The 16,543-nt window shown below is 37.2% G+C and overlaps 3 protein-coding genes across 4 annotated transcripts in view; 2 read left to right on the forward strand and 1 right to left on the reverse strand.

The window, feature by feature from the left end:
- Nucleotides 1-260: 260 nt before the first annotated feature.
- On the forward strand, nucleotides 261-7,546 carry c2h1orf174 (chromosome 2 C1orf174 homolog). The gene is made up of 7 exons (XM_088403801.1): nucleotides 261-413; nucleotides 1,749-1,820; nucleotides 2,042-2,389; nucleotides 2,467-4,511; nucleotides 5,467-5,656; nucleotides 5,743-5,851; nucleotides 6,683-7,546. The coding sequence occupies exons 2-4, from the start codon at nucleotides 1,749-1,751 to the stop codon at nucleotides 2,608-2,610; spliced, it is 564 nt and encodes a 187-aa protein (XP_088259927.1). The 5' UTR covers nucleotides 261-413; the 3' UTR covers nucleotides 2,611-4,511; nucleotides 5,467-5,656; nucleotides 5,743-5,851; nucleotides 6,683-7,546.
- On the reverse strand, nucleotides 4,005-7,565 carry dffb (DNA fragmentation factor, beta polypeptide (caspase-activated DNase)). The gene is made up of 7 exons (XM_088403790.1): nucleotides 7,359-7,565; nucleotides 6,895-7,021; nucleotides 6,646-6,831; nucleotides 5,894-5,973; nucleotides 5,650-5,823; nucleotides 5,481-5,581; nucleotides 4,005-4,529 (listed from the first exon to the last, which is right to left on the reverse strand). The coding sequence occupies exons 1-7, from the start codon at nucleotides 7,479-7,481 to the stop codon at nucleotides 4,307-4,309; spliced, it is 1,014 nt and encodes a 337-aa protein (XP_088259916.1). The 5' UTR covers nucleotides 7,482-7,565; the 3' UTR covers nucleotides 4,005-4,306.
- Nucleotides 7,566-8,744: 1,179 nt separating this feature from the next.
- The window catches only part of nphp4 (nephronophthisis 4), a 143,783-nt gene continuing 135,984 nt past the window's right edge, over nucleotides 8,745-16,543 (forward strand). For both annotated transcript variants that reach the window (XM_088403771.1, XM_088403778.1), the window contains exons 1-2: nucleotides 8,745-9,119; nucleotides 10,196-10,333. In XM_088403771.1, coding sequence (XP_088259897.1) covers nucleotides 8,943-9,119; nucleotides 10,196-10,333 — 315 coding nt within the window. In that variant the 5' untranslated portion in view covers nucleotides 8,745-8,942. The remainder of the gene's footprint in view (nucleotides 9,120-10,195; nucleotides 10,334-16,543) is intronic.

The raw sequence follows: 16,543 nt of genomic DNA on the forward strand, positions 1-16,543 counted from the left end.
GAAGATCAGTTTCATTGTTCAAAATGCGTATCATGTCAACGCTTACAATAATTAAATGTACTTCAGAATAGACCTCGATCTTTGTTTTTTTCGCCCATGCTTACTTATTACACTGTTTTTTGTGTAAAAAGTTTTAGAGTCGCGACGTTTTTTTGTTTTTTTTTTTAACTTGCGAGAGCAGCTGGTTACCACAAAAGCGCCGATAAGACAGATAATACATCACTTCCGGGAAAACGCACGCTAGTCCGCGTCTGACGTCATCACGCTGCAACCCGAACGTGAACCCCAGCTGCAGGAAATACGCGAAGCCCAGGCGTTGTCAAGGCTATTCGAGGACAGCGATCACTAGACAGAGCCGAAGGAAACGACATCACATCAGACATTGCTGGTCGGATGTCAAGTCGTTTTTTAAGGTAAGACTGGTGTCCAGTTGTCATTGTTTAGTCACAACTAAGGTCGTTTAAGGTTATTGCTGGTTTCAGCGGCGTTTGCTTCACTGGAGCTCCTCAATCATTAGCGTAGTTCAGTTCAGTAAAGTCCCCCTCGTTAGCTTCGAGCTAATTTCGTGACTTTGAGTACTTGACAGCCAGAGCGTTTAAGGAATTCACGGCGACTCGATTTCACACTTTTCATAACGGAAAAGCGTTCAAGTTTGACTTGTTTGTCATTTCCGGTGTTGTTGGCGGGGAGAAAAATACAGCAGTGCAAGCTAGCTTGACGAGAGAGCAGGTTCGGTCACGTGACTAACTGACACTATTTCCACACGTTAAATAGAAATGCTTGTAACGAGTCATGGAAAAAAAAAACAAAGGTTTCGGAACCACTGACTCAATCCGAAGGAATTGTGTTGGAATGGGTCAGTTTTTAGAAGCGTTTGACACGAATCTGTCTGGAGAGCCACCACACTCTTGAAAGTCTGAGTCAATGTAAAAGGACTTGTGTTGTAATATTAACTCGTTTGGAAGCGTTTAACAAAAATTGGCTAGGGTGACATCTGCTGGACAAAATTATATTGCATTTACATGCATAACGTAGCCAACTGTTGACATTTTTATTAAACGTAAAAGTGAAATGTTTGTGAAACAGGAAACTGATAATAGCTGTATAAAATGCTTGTGACTGCAACGACCTTACTAACAGGCAAAAAAAAATGATTAACGAGTGCTTGAAACAGGGATCACCAACCTTTTTGAAAATGGCAGTTATTATTTTTGTACTGAGTAATCTGAAGGATTATCAATTTTAAACACATTTCTGAAATGACAAATTTGCACACGGTATCTGTCATAGTGTTATTGTTACAGGTTATTTTGCATCCTATTATGTGAAGATGCCTATTATGTCAAGGATTTTTCACAATGATTAAGAAACTGGAGTAAATATGTAAATCAAGGGTAATACAGTATGTAATATAAATGTAATGTATGTATAATTGTTTGTAAAATTCCTAGAAAATGTCTTTGTTCTATCACTTGTAAGCTATTTGCAGAAAAGTCCTGCGGGCTACTCATGTGATCCTGTTTCAGAGGATTTATATGAGTATGTGTGTGTGTTCACTGAATGCAGCGAGACATCGCAACAGTTTATTGTGATTCTTTCCACAGTTGTTATTTTCAGCAATTAATGAGATTCAATTTAAGACAGCATAGCTTCAACGTAATCAGCAAAGTGCTTTAGAATGATAAAATACTCGATGAAATAAAACTAACAAGCTTACTAGCTACTCCAAACGGATGTTTTTATTGCAGATGCCTGGTCAACTCAACGACGTAAAGCTCAGAAAAAGGAAGAATGTGTCTGAGTCTACGCACGCCCAAAAGGTTTGTTTACATCGCATGTACACTCAATGTTCTTTTTCAGATTTGCAGTCAGTAGTCTGTAGTAAAACAATCGTACCACAAGCCGACTTTAGCGCCTTGTGGTTTTCCTGCATGAGAAGAGGCTAAATAAATGATAATTCTTCACACCAATCACCACAAGTGTTAGTGTAAATAAAGGATTGCTCCACCACCCAAAGCCCGATCATTTATCTGGGTCACAGGGTTCTGCCGCAAGGAGGAAATGCACGAAAAGCCAGGAGACATACTCAGCAGCGGAGAGCAGCGCCGCAGGTGACGCAGAGAGACAGTCCCACATCAGCTGCGAGTGCGTCCACTTGGCAGGCAGGCGGCGTTGCCAAGCATCTCCGCTGCTGGACGGGCTGGAGGGAAAAGAGAACGCCTTCACGTCTGCTCTTCGGATGGACACACGCTCATGGTACGATGGACAGGACGCGCTTGAGCCCGAGGACATGGATTGCGCCGAAACGGACAAAAACATGTTCCCCGATGACGACAGCAACCAGATTCTTCCTGTGGAGCAGTTCTTCGGAAATCTGGACGCCGTACAGGTACGCGCATTGCGTTTTTCGAGTTTCCCTTCAAGATGTTGCTGAAATGACAGAAAAAAATGTCTTCCACCTGGCAGGATTTTCCACAGAGGAAATCTACGTCTTCCCGTCAACAGAAACAGCACAGAAGGAGACATTACTTTGCCAGGGAGGACAGCGACGAGGGCGAACAGGATGCCGGTATCCAACAAAAACAAACGGAAGACAGAGGTGGCACTTAGTGAAAATAAACTCTCATCAAGGACCTCTCAACTTAGCAAAAGTGGCCAAAAGAAATGTCATTTGTCATCAAGCGCCAAGGCAATTTGAGCTTTTGGGAACTGCCGCTGACATTTGAGGTAACATCCCACTCTGACACGTGAGTATGGCGGGCTGGATGTTTATTTCCGCTGTTGACCAGCTGGATCGCAAGACAATCAATTTCAAGAATGTCTCTAAAAGCCTCCTGTCATCAGTGACAAATAGTGATGGGAAAACGAAACCTCGTAGAACACTTGTTTTTTTTCTGTCCTCTAGATGGTGCTCTTCGTTTAAAAATAAAGCCCAGTGCAATAGAAATATTATTCACCATCCATCCATTTTCTTAACCTCTTGTCCTCAAAGGCTTGAGAGCTTGCTGGTGCCTATCACAGCTGTCTTTGGGCAGTAGGTGTGGTCCACCTGAACTGGTTTCCAGCAAATCTTAGGCCACAGAGACGAACTATCACGGTCACAAAGGGCAAATTAGCATGTGCAACATACCTACCATGCATGTTTTTGGGATAGTGGAAGACAACTGGAATAAACCTGTACAGACGCAAGGAGAACATGCAAACTCCGCCAATGCTGCGTGTTGAATTTTTGAGCAAAAAACATATTTAAAGTGTTTAATAATATATTACAGGTGTTTTTTTTTTTTAATAATTCGCCATTCCTAGTAAATGAAAACATAATAAAAGCCAGACTGCAGTGTTTAGTAACAATAGGATGACGATAAAACTGTCAAAGTAATCGATCATCAAATTAAGTGAATATTTTAATAACAGCATAGAGTTTAACTTGAAATTATCGACATCCTCCGATTTCAGCCTCTCGGATGTAATTGTTCTGATTTCTGTGGTCTTTCTTTTAATCAGACGTTTGTGTTAAGTGAAAATAAGATGTGCAAATATGCTTTTATTTTGGAAAACAATGACCAAACCACTATCTCAGTTTCAAAAGTTTCGGTGATTTTAACCTCAGTCTCTCCTGTGGCATTGCCTAATTCTTGTTTTTTCCCCCACTAAACAATACTCATAAACCGTAATTGCTTAATAAACATGAAATTTTGTCTAATTATTCAAATAATCAATTCTAAAAGAGATGACATCATTGTTTGTGAGATATCACATGGACTGATGCCGCATTTTGAGTAGCCACAGCAAGAGTTGATTCAAAAATGAAGATTTAAAATTGTTTTGGATACTTGTGTTCATATTCCTTTTCTGGAATGGCACTTGGCCTGCTTTCACTTTGTTTAACTTGTGTGGATATACAGAATATATTTTCAAAAGATATTAGAAGAAGTCAATTTCTGATCAAGTCATCTGTGAGTTTCATCGCTGTTAAACGTGGGAAAAAAAAAGTGAAGATCAGATTGATCAGGTCATTTCGATGTTTTTATTCTTTGTTTAACTCCATGCCTTATTCATGCTGAATGTTAAGTTTTCATACTGTACTATGCAACTTTCAAACAGTGATTGTCTCTAACTCAGCAGTCTGTATTCACATTTATTGCAGTAAACATTGCAGTGCCAAGACGAAGAACAAATGGAGATTTCTCATGTTTTCTTGCCTCATTAGAAGTCGCCATAAGTGACATTTTGTCATTCCTTGTGATAAAATCGGTGTTTAAAAAAAAAAAAGTGAGGTTATCTTGTTGTTTGTCAAAAAATGCATTCATTTCAAGCGTATCTTCTTCCCGTTGTGCTTTCTTTTAAAGATCTTGTTTGGGTCACATTGCAGGTTGTGGGCTCCCTTTTTGTGGCACACGATGTGGACCAGCTTCAGGTTGTCCCGTGTAAACAGCAGTCTGTAGAAGTAGGTCAAATCGATGTCTTCGCTGGTGTGATTCTGCAGCGCTTGCAGGAAGGCGGGAATTACGGTACGCTTCTTTTCAATCCTAGACGAACAAAAGTTGAAGATTTTTCCCTCAATTTTAGCATTTGCATTCACTGCAAGATGGCACAGAGAATAGCGATGGGAAAATGAAGCCTCATGAAACACTTTTTTTTTTAGTTTTCTAGATAGTGCTTTTGGTTAAAAATTAAAGGCTAGTGCAATGGAACTGTAATACATTTCCGCTGCATCTTTATAGCAAGAGCACCATCTAGAGGACTGAAAAAAAATGACGATTGATTCATGTTGCCCATCACAGAGACAAACAACAATAAAGTTGTGTGGGGAAAATAGGGATAGAATATAACATTTCTTAAATGGAGAGGCAAAATTTTGGTTAAAGGGTACTGGTAGAAGAAAACCAAAAACAATAATTATGACGATAATTATTAATAATAATAATAACAATTTCCACAAAATCAGGGTTATGTCTCTGAAAATGTTCTAATTTTACATTAAATTCTCTATTCTAAAGGATATACATGGAGGTAGCTCAAAAACTGAAGTGACAGCAATTTGAAGACGCTTGTTTAGAGAAAAATGTGTTACAAGTTTTGGCTCATTCATACTTTAATGGGCCGCATCATTTATTAATCGCTTATTTTCACACCCTTCGATTACAATTTTATCCTTTTGGCACCTGAAAGTTGAGACCTTGAGGTTGTGTTTGTGGAAATCCCAAAATGAAAATTTCCCATTGCATTTTCGCCAAAAATTACTCAAAACAAATCTCTGTGACAAGAGTCTGGTTTTGTAAAAATTAGAAACCTTAAATAAATGTTTATTGTGTTAATTTCTCCCATTGAAATGATAATCATCCAGGATGGGGAAAATCAAGATTTATTCTTTTCTTTACTTATCTTTTCTTTCAGTAGGCATATTTATTTTGCCTTGACATTTCAAACTCAACAGAAACGTTTGCTATTGTATCGTCGGTGCAGTTGCGATGGCAAACCTGTGATCCAGATTCCACGTGCTGAAAACGATGCGGCTCTCTCTACTGCCGTACGGGTTGATGGAGTGCAGCGACGTACACTTGGCCTGGTCAAAAGAGCCCTGGGGACGAAAGCGTACGAAATCGGCGACCGCGTCTTTCCAAAGATGACAACGCTCAGCTCGGGTACCTGGCAGGTGAACCAACCCTCTGGGGTACACAATCGACGGCTCTCCTTTTGAGTGCGGTCAAAGTAGCAGCCGTTGTATTTGTCCGTCTTCAGCATCCGCGAGATACTCTCCGACGCTTGCAAACACCGCGCTCGCACTTTGGCTTTCGGCACAGATTTGATGGCTTCGTCCAACTGTAAAGAGGGCCGATAAACATTTATGGTACGTATACATCGGAGCCGCAACGGGATTGATGGGCCTCGCCTCTTTCATGTAGCTTCTTATCCTGCTTTCGCAGTTGTACTTCAAGTAGGCAGACTTGGTTTTGAAGCGGGCCTCCACACCTGGGTGGAAAACAAAACGAAAACCATGTTTTTGCTCTATTAAAACGAGTGAAAATACAGACTTTAATCCCATCTGCTCTTAAGACAAAAACAGACTAAAACCCACATCTCTGGGTTGATGGTTTTGCTACTGTGATTGTTTATTTAGAACTGTCAAAATTCATTTATTGAATCGATTATTGGTTATTGAAATAATTGACAATTAAAAAAAATAATAGATTCTGATTACATTTAATATATAATATTAAAATTAATTATAATGGTGGTTTGTGTTTAATCAAAATAAGACATTTGCAAACATCTGCTTTGACTTCGGACCAAACCAGTAAGTAAATCGGTTCCAAAACATTTGGCGAGTACATCGTTCATAGCCCTAGAAAAAAATGTCAAATTTTTTGCCAAGTGTTTTGCTAAAGAAGAGGCGATGAATGGCTGTTACTCAATGGATTGAGTCCTAACGTTATAATCACTTTAGGTAATTAAGTAATCGCGTAATTATTGTTTTTGGTAAATGCCAAGTTTTAAAGTTTCTTCTATTGATTTCTGCACTGTTATTATTTTCTGCCTGACATTTTGTTATTTGATTTTCTGTGATTTGGGATGGGAAAACGGTGAAGGAAAAAAAACAAACAAACACAAGAACAAACAAACAAAACTGTCCTTGTTCCTCACCCGTGAACCAATCTTCATCTTCATCTCTGCCCTCCAGCTCAGATCTGTCCTCCAGATTTCGTAGAAGGTCACTCAAAATTTTCCGCCTCTTGGGAGACTTCTCATCCGAGAGGAGGTCTTTTGCCGCTTGGACGAGCCTCGTTGTGTGCTGGTCCGGGCTCAGCAATTGTGCAATGTCACACACAACTGAGAGAAGCGTTAAGATGTCATCACGGTGCAGAATTTGTTAAGGTCGAACCTTTCACTTACCTCCGCCCCATATTTGATCTTTGCAGAGGAGAACAAGTTCCGTATTGTCGGGCAAAGTTGCAAAGAAGTCTTTTGTCACCCTCGTGCCGTCTGCGTACAAACAAACATGAGCGCCGGAAAGTGGCATCTGCAAAAATAAAACACAAAATTGAAATCAAGGCAAAAATGAAAATGAAGTTTTTCCTGGAATTACTGGACAGACGTAGTCCAGTATTTACTACAATCTTCATGACTACTCTGTTATTCGCCATTTAATGTACGCACAACTTCTCCTCGCGGAAGTCCGTCGTAAGAGAAATAGTTTGCCTAATGCAAGTGTGTGTTTTGATTGGTACGCAACTTTGGACATGTTTATACAAGTAGTTGCGGTTGCCACATGCTTATTTTGTTAAATGGTCTCCGTTGAGATAATAATAATAAAGAATAACAGTCCAGTTCAAAACGAAACCGGAAAAACGACAAACCTGTAATAAGCTGCAACCTTTTTTGAGCAATTCCTTCACGTCGTTCGCTGCAACTCCGTATTTCGTATTATCGTGCAGGCTTCTGATTTTAAAAGGCTTGCTTTTCCCGTACGACCCAACCATTTGGCCGATTATCCGCGCGCCTTCTTGTCTATCAGTACTTGCATTCTCGTGAACTTGTTTTCAAATCATTCTCAGGAAAACAAACGAATGTACCGTACCGAGATAGCGCAATTCGCGTCGACTTGTACGTCGTTTTGGTCGCCATGTTGTATGTGGCAGCTTCTACTCTCGCATCGTCAAGGAATGGATGTATGAAAAAAAATCAGCAGAATAAAATATAACTAAAAAAGGGTGATTTTTTTTTCTCAAAATGTTTTTCAACTTTGGCCACATTAAGGGGTAAATACTTTTTTTCCAATACAAAATAACTCTTTTGATTGGGAAATACATCAACTGTTCTCATACACGATTCTTAAACCCCATTTAAAAATATATGATAGTTATTTGGTCCTTACATATAAATCAATCAGAATAATTACTTTTAAAATATTGTTATATAATAAAGTACATTTTAAATCAAATCAAAACTTTTTGAGAATAACTTTTATAATCTAAACTAATATGCCACGCTGTGTTTGGCGCGCATTGGTTCCAGTGCGTATGCATTATTGAAACTGAATGGGATAATCTGCCACATCCAACATGGCAGGCACACGGACATATAATGTGAGCGGGCCAACCCGCTCGTGATAGGTCCACACGTCATTGCTGACTCCGCCCATGACTAGTTTGAACTTTGAACTCCCGTTTGCAGGATTCGCTATTCCGGAAATGTCGTCATTCTATTGTTACGAACAATCTTTTCTTTTTTGAATTATCATTAACGACACATATTTGCCAAGCTAATGTGTATGAATAAACTACTACTTCTAATACATTCACGAATGCTACTCATTAACGAAAGTTAACGAGTCAAGAAAACAATGTAAAAAGTATAACTATGGTGAACGACTCGATATAAAATTAACTAACGAGAACAAAGTAGAATTGAAAGTTATATTTGCAACAAACAATATCTTAGGAAAATCATGTTCACTGTCAGTAGCCATCGAGAGCGTTTTGATTTGGAGCGCAGTGATTGTTCCCACAGCAACCGACGCTACGTGACAGGCGACACCAAATACGAGGTGGTGCTAACATACACAACCATCACCCAAATGTGTTCTTTGTTAATTTGTACTGTAAAATAGATCAATAACCTATTGAAATACGAGGTTTTACACTTACTCTTTGGTATACACACTGTCGTCGTGACTAAATATTCGTGGTGCGACGTTTGATTTCATCGTTGACACCCATGCAAAAGATGGTATGACCCAATCTTAAAATGGCTGCCCCCCTTGTGTCTATTTTTTGAATACAAACCACGATTCCTTCAGATAAACGTGTTCATTCAGAGTTTTCTCCTCCGGGTTGCCCGCGTAAACAAGGACCAATGTTAGTTATGTAGGCGTTCATACAGTACGTACGTGATCCTACCGACCGGAGAGCACACTGCACTGTATCGGTTATGCTAGAAGTATGGTAAAAACCGAGGACCTCTTGTCTATGGCGGACAGCTGGAAGGACGTGTTTGAGAGGGGACGTTTGATTCCCCCGCCAGGGCAGATGGTACGCCGGGCAGTGGACAACCACCTGACTCGATCTCACGGCGTTCAAGTCACGCTGACTCGCCTCACGGCGGCGCATCGATCCAAGGTGACAAATTTCACTTTAACGCTCACAAAAGTGGGCGTTGTCCTCACTTTTGTGAGATATCGCATTTTTTGCATATTAAATTATATCGTTTCATGAGACAATTCTGAAGATAGGACTTTTTTTTTTTTTTAACCCAAATTTATTGTTCCTTCTCCAAATTACTCAGAAGACAACCATTAACATGAAGTCAGTGGCAACAAAACGACTACACCCCTTGGTGAAAATGATCCCCTCCTCCTCTAAGTTGCACCATAGGACATTATTCCAACATGGTACTGATCCTAAACACACCTCCAAGATGACAACTGCCTTGCTAAAGAGGACGAGAGTGAGGGTGATGGACTAGCCAAACATTCACCAGACCTAAACCCTATTGAACATCTCTGAGTTGTCCTCAAACGGAAGCTAGAGGAGCGCAAGCTCTCGAATATCCACCAGCTTCATGATGTTGTCATGGAGGAATGGGAGAGCATTCCAGTGGCAACCTAAAGCTCTGGTGAACTCCATGCTCAGGAGAGTGATGCGAGTCCTAGAAAATAACACAAAATATTGGCTCTTTGGGCAGTTTCTCATAGAGGTGTACTCACTTTTGCTGCCAGTGGTTTAGACAATAATGGCTGTAATTTGACTTATTTTGAGGGAACCATGCATTTACCTTCATACCTTTTAAATTGTCAGTCATTCCCTCACTTTTGGCGCATATTAAAGACATCATTGATTTATAGCTCAAAACAATTAACTCATACTTTCCAAATCATCTTTTCCAGTGGAATAGAAATTTCATTTAAAAAAAAAAGTGAAAACTACACTCCAAAACATGTTTGTATTATATCTCATGCTCCCAGACAAATGTCCAATGCAATAAAGTAATTAAAATCCCCAAATCAGTTAATTTTGAACAGAATATGACAGTAGTCAATAATCTATCTTGCAAACTTTGTCAATCAAAGTGAACTTAGCGCAGCAATTTCAGAATATTTAGTGCTCAACTCACTGCCTCCATTTTTTTGGTGCAATGGTCCATATATCTTATCAAATCTTCAAATATACTAATTGCGGTTCTTCCTTCCTTACAGGAGACCCCGGGGGCAGAACCTGATGCCACCTACCAGCTGCGAGCGACGTTCTTTGATAGAAATCATCAGTACTTCTTTGGGAGAACGTGGAAGAGCAGGCCGCAGAAAATAAAAAATAATAAGATGACTCTCAATGAGGTAATGTTTTTTTTTTTTATTTTATTTTTTTTTTTTAATGCTGGACCTGATGGAGCTAAATTTAGCTTGGTATTTAAGCGGAAGTTGTTTGCTGTGTACTGCGGCTGTGAAAATGGTCAAGCTAACAAATGATTTAGGTTTCATGATTACTTAAAAATTGATATTTTTACAGGTGGCAAAGGAAACATGCAAGTATTTAACGTGCTTTAAAAAAAAAACTCGTGTCAATCCGTTAAAAGTTAATAACAGGTAATATGTGAGATATTTCAAGAAGAATGATGGGGTGTCATATTTTATTCAATTCATTCAATCCCAAAGATGCGTAAGATAGTTAATGTTCTTCATTTTTTTTCCCCAAGTATTTTGCTAAGGTCTAAAAATGGCTCTTAGTCATTAATCGATAACTTTTAATAATCATATTTCTCCAAGTACTGTACAAGTCCACCTCGCTTATAAGTTGACCCCCCCTTGTTTTTTTTTTTACTTCAATTAGGGTGAATTAAAAAAAAAAAAACACGTTTATAAATCTACCACCATCTTTAGACATGGCTGTCCAATAAAAGCATATGGTGTATTATTAAAATGACGAAATTATGGTACTTCAAGAAGCATGTCTTCGTCGTATATCGAATAAAATACTGTATTAAATGCTAAAGTAAACAACTATTTATGTGTTGAAGTACTATAGGACCTTAAGTAATTGTTCCTCAAGTACGGAAATAATTGTACTCACGTTTCAATGCCAACAGAATATTGTGTGCTATGTCCATGTAAATATGGGTGGTATCATATGAAATATGTATTTCCTTTCCTTACTTAGAATTGCTTGTAGGTTTTATCTTTGATATAGTGTGGGAACACTGCCATCCAGTGGTCACAGTTATCACTACAGTGCTCCATTGGCTTATATTAGCAAGCATTAGTCAAGGGTGTCAGCTCCTCTCCATATAAAAACGTATTTGACCAGAATTGTATTATTTATTATTGATATTACTATTTTAAAAGATGAGAATTCTCGTCCGTGGCACTGAATGAGTTTAATTACACTAAATGGTCCATTTATTTATTTTGGTTTTCATTTTTCGGCCAAGCGTTTCTCATTTTGGGTTTTGGCCGAACATTTTCATTTCGGCGTATCTTTAACAATAAGTTCTGTTCATAACAGCTCCTTGACTCATAACCGAGGTACGTAACCAAAATATTTAAGATCTCCTTATGACACATAACATATAGGTATATGTATTTAAAATTGAATATGTCTTTGACAATCAATGCGGAAGAAATCTCCTTGCAGAACATTTGATGCAGCTCTTGCATTGTATATCATTTGTAGGGGCGCAATTAATTTAGATGATTTACTGCTGATGCTCTGTGATAAGGCAGTAAACCTTTATCTACAGGAGCATCTGGAATCATGAAACACCTAATGAGACATGCAATGCATTTTGCCTAATTAGTTTGTATGTTCATAAATGATAAGATTTATGGCGTACATCAGTTGAGGTCACTTAAGTATTTATCCAAACTTGTCTTTGTTTATGAAAGGTAGTAGGCAAAGGGCAAAACAATTCCCTTATTTAGTTTAGTCTTTTATTAGCTTTGAAGTACATTTGCTGCAATTACACAATAAAAAATAAATCTCATACAAAAGCAGGATGAAATATTTGATTATAATGTAATGAAGTTAACCTGACTGATATTATTGTTGTTTCGTGTCCTGGGCTTGTTATTGATCATTATGTGTCTTTTATTTATATTTTAACTTGTTTAAATACAATGAGGTAGGTAGTGCTGGGCAATAAATCAAATTTATTTGATCATTTTTCCTTTTTAAAACTTGAAAATGAGCTCATGAAATTGAGATTTGCTAAAAGTGGCAGAATATTGGATGCGTGGTTTAGATGTGTTACAATAGGTACTAACTACTTCATCATTGTGGCATTTAAAAGGATGCTCTACCCATTTAGCCATTTTTAGCAGTAAAAAGTAAATATTTTAGCTATAATTCCATGTTCTAGTACCAGAAAATTTCCCATATGTGGGATTGAATGACTTAATTTGATTTTTTCACATAAAATCAACCCTTAAAAAAAAAAAAAAAAAAATCTCATTTGCTGTCAAAATGACATCACGAGTTGCAGGCTTATCAACCAATCACAGTTCAGCTTATGAATGTCACATGACTGACAGAGGAGACTTGATTGGTTGTTGGCTGAGCCTTGAGCACAGGTGGTCATTTTCAGTTTACAGGAAGTGGAAAAATGTGTTTTTGAAGGTGTTACTTGTACATAAAAAAATAATATCGTCATCAAAAATAAATATTCACTTTATACAACAGTGTTCATTATTTTTATCCGAATGTTTTCCACAAGATTAAAAAAAAATAACCCAGATCTTTAAACAAATGCTTACCGGGTTTATTTCTTCCATTAAAATGGATGAAAATCGTAACTGTCCAGAATGATTGAAGACGATCTCTCTCAGGCCTTTCGCTTATCTACCACAATCATCATCACCTGCATATAAAAACCGAGACAAGTTTCTGAATTCTATTATCTCTCTTGGGATAATAATAATAGAAAGCAGATCCTATCCTATTGGGATGATAAAGTGCGCTGGGCCCGGTCTTTGTTGTGCAGCCCAAAAAAAACATTGCAATTGGTCTTTGTGAGTGGCAAAGTGCTGTTTGATAACCAAATAATATGAAAAGGGATCTGCAGGGGCTTCTCTAACCTCCCACAGTTAACTGTGATGGATTGGTTTTAATATTGGGAGAAAGACAAAAGATGCACAGTGATTAAAGAGAGACCATGGAGGCAAGATGTCCCAACCGTGATTTTTGTTGCATTTTTCTTTTGTTTTGTCAAGTCTTAGTTTGACTTTTGCTTGTTGAAGGAACGCACGCCTGTATGATAATTACAACAAAATCAATTAGGATTTGCAAGCGGAGGACCGTGGACACAGGATTTCAGAATATACAGAGAAAGCGTCTCCCGTCCCATAAATATTACAGAAAGATAACTGAGATAACTGAACGGTGCATTCCTTTCATGCTTAGTTTTGTTGAGAGTGAACGTCCGGTTTTGTATTCACAAACTAAGGTATTTTTCCTGAGGAGAGGTTCAGTGAAATTGTTCCCTTCCTCCAACAGAGACTCCAAAACACAACATTTTAATATAAATAAAAACCTTGATCGACAATTATTGAAATAAAATGAATTTAGATAAAATATTTCAACAGCTGCCCTTGTAATATATGGGAATAATTGTAAAGAGACTTTATGGACACACTGTATATCTCTGTCTTAATATTCAGATATACAGTAAATAAAATCTGAAAGAATTGTTGCAAACGCAAATAATTACTGAAATAAAATACATTTTGCTAAAATATTTCAACAACTGCCTTTGCTATAAATTGTTTTAATTGTAAAGAGATTTTATTGACAGTTTAAATCATTTATCTTTACATTCATAACATCATAGTAGCAACATATTTTATTTGTAAAAATAAAAAAAAATGACACTTTACAAAAAGCAACATAAAGTATAAAAAGAATTGTTGCAAACGTAAATATTACTGAAATAAAATACATTTTGCTGAAATATTTCAACAACTGCCTTTGTTATAAATTGTTTTAATTGTAAAGAGATTTTATTGACAGTTTAAATCATTTCTCTTTACATTCATAACATCATAGTAGCAACATATTTTATTTGTAAAAATAAAAAAAATGACACTTTACAAAAAGCAACAAAGTATAACAAAAATTGTTGCAAACGTAAATATTACTGAAATAAAATACATTTTGCTAAAATATTTCAACTGCCTTTGTTATAAATGGTTTTAATTGTAAAGAGATTTTATTGACACATTGTTTAAATCATTTATCTTTACATTCATAACATCATAGTAGCAACATATTTTATTTGTAAAAATAAAAAAAAAATGACACTTTACAAAAAGCAACATAAAGTATTGTATGCCCATAATAATAAAACATATATTGACCATGCCTAGTTTTAAAGCGATGGGTTGTAACTATTACGAGACATGAATCGATCTTGTTTCTGTAAAAAAATATTTTTCCAAGTGGGGGCTGAAACAGCAGAGGGCACTGTTGTCCCTCAATTGTCACTGAATGGAAAAACTCGAGACCCAAAAGCAACGTGACTCTTCCCGTACAATATCTCACTGTGATCACCTCATTTAACTGTCTTCACATGAGGAGCTGCTGATTTCTTCCCTGACCTGCAACATTGTCACACTTTGGAGAAAAGGACACGTTTGGTTCCTTTTCCTGCAAACGTTGATTTAGTTTCCAAATAATAACAGTCAGCAACTAAACAGAGAAAAGCTTTTCATGCATTGATTGTTGACCCCGACTCTAATTCAACGTTTGTCAACAAAAGCCCCGAAATACTACTTTATGGTTTGCGATTGTAACCAAAATTTGTGCAGTGTGCATTATAGTTGGATCAAGGTGTTTACAAAATGGGACTCAAAGGAACCCCAAAAATTGGTTCCTGTTCTCAAGGAGCCTTAAATGTACCGTACAAGTAATTATTATTTCCTCAAACAGAAAAAAAAAAGACTTCATCCTGGTAGTTACTCATTGGTTTGTTGAATGAATTGCAACGATGGGTATTTGAAATCACTGTAATCTTAATTAAACAAAAGAAAGTGCAGTAGGATGGGGGACTGAAACGTTCAAATGCCCCAAAAAAGCTGGGAGAGAATAAACTCTTAACCCTTCATTTGACTGTACTTGGGTTGGGCTTGATTATTATTATTATTATGATTATTATTATTATTGGACATAAATGTTTTATTGTGTCAATGGCCTTTTTTTTTTTTTTTTTTAATCTGACTTGATTGCATCCTCACGTCAGCAGCTACCGTAGATTGAAGGTGTCGAGCTAATTGGAATGCGACCAGTGCTCCGAAAAAAAACGTAATAAAAGTCTAATAAGGCTATTGCATTGACATCAATGTATTATTTGGTGTATTTATTTTGACCTTGGCTTAGGTAGGAAGTTAGTGGCGTGTTACTTTATGTTGCTTTATTGTTGTTGACATAACGATGATTCCTACTCTTTCTTTTTGTCAAATATATATATATATATATATATATATATATATATATATATATATAATATATATGGCATCCGATGAACCTTTGTGGTTCCACTGCGTTTATATTGTTTGCTTTGTTTTGTACTGTGGCACAATAATCAAGAATGATAGAAGTTGTTATTTTGAGTTAAATACTTTTGACCAGGTTCATCTTTATGTTGCCCAGAAATCATCAACATACTAATATATTTAAAGTATTTTTCCGGCTTTGCGACAAAAACAACTGTCATGACCCCAGGGGGTGGGCTGTATTTGTGTTGTTTTCTCTCCATCTGCAGGTGTGTTTAGGTAAGTACACTTATTTTCTTTGCCGTCAATGCCTCCATGCAACGCGTCACTAAATTACTATACCAAATTTTAGCATGCATGAACAATTTTGATGTTTTTACCTGGGGTTCCAAACGCATTAGCTATTTAACATAGGTTTGGCCCACTGTACTTCATATATATATATATATATATATATATATATATATATATATATATATATATATATATATATATATATATATATATATATAATGAACTAAAAACCAATAAAGAGCCAGTCTTTCGAACGGCTCCTTTTGTGAACGCTTTGTGAATGAATGGTTCCCATTAGGGAGCCAAAAGTCCCATCACTAATGTCCATCTCTGGTGAGTTTCATTGTTGCGAAACTTGGCTCAAAAAATGAGAGGTTACCTTCATCACCATCCAATTTGTCTGCCTTTGTTTACGAAAAGGCATTATGTTGAGAATAAACCGGTTTGAAAGTTACCACGTTCAAACTTTTTTGTTTTTGCAATAATGAAATAGAGGCACACAATAGCGTTGTAAATTGAACCCGCCAGTGAAACCGCCGCTAAAAGTCATTTTTCCCTTTTCTTCGGGACGTAAAATCCCCAAAGGGTAAAAGAAAAACTGTAGTCTCTTGACTAGCAAAATTGTTGCTGTTTGCAAAGCTCACTGTTTTGCCCCTTTTGATTGCAAACACGAATCACATCTATTCAAGCGTGTTTGCTCAGCTGCCACAATGGAGGAAGTTACGCCCTTTTCCCCCTAAGTGCTCACAGGAGAGCTGAGATTAATTTCAT

Source organism: Hippichthys cyanospilos, chromosome 2, assembly GCF_059441005.1.
Source record: "Hippichthys cyanospilos isolate Australia breed blue-spotted pipefish chromosome 2, RoL_Hcya_1.0, whole genome shotgun sequence".
In the NCBI taxonomy this organism is placed as follows: Eukaryota; Metazoa; Chordata; class Actinopteri; order Syngnathiformes; family Syngnathidae; genus Hippichthys; species Hippichthys cyanospilos.

What these genes read in the sequence shown, in the direction of transcription:
- c2h1orf174 (XM_088403801.1), top strand. Translation starts at nt 1,749, where the DNA reads ATGCCTGGTCAACTCAACGACGTAAAGCTCAGAAAAAGGAAGAATGTG. An exon ending in AGTCTACGCACGCCCAAAAG is followed by an intron (nt 1,821 to 2,041) that starts GTTTGTTTACAT and finishes TCTGGGTCACAG; the next exon opens with GGTTCTGCCGCAAGGAGGAA. An exon ending in GAAATCTGGACGCCGTACAG is followed by an intron (nt 2,390 to 2,466) that starts GTACGCGCATTG and finishes TCCACCTGGCAG; the next exon opens with GATTTTCCACAGAGGAAATC.
- dffb (XM_088403790.1), bottom strand. Translation starts at nt 7,481, where the DNA reads ATGGTTGGGTCGTACGGGAAAAGCAAGCCTTTTAAAATCAGAAGCCTG. An exon ending in AAGGTTGCAGCTTATTACAG is followed by an intron (nt 7,022 to 7,358) that starts GTTTGTCGTTTT and finishes TTATTTTTGCAG; the next exon opens with ATGCCACTTTCCGGCGCTCA. An exon ending in ACGTGGAATCTGGATCACAG is followed by an intron (nt 4,530 to 5,480) that starts GTTTGCCATCGC and finishes TTGTTCGTCTAG; the next exon opens with GATTGAAAAGAAGCGTACCG.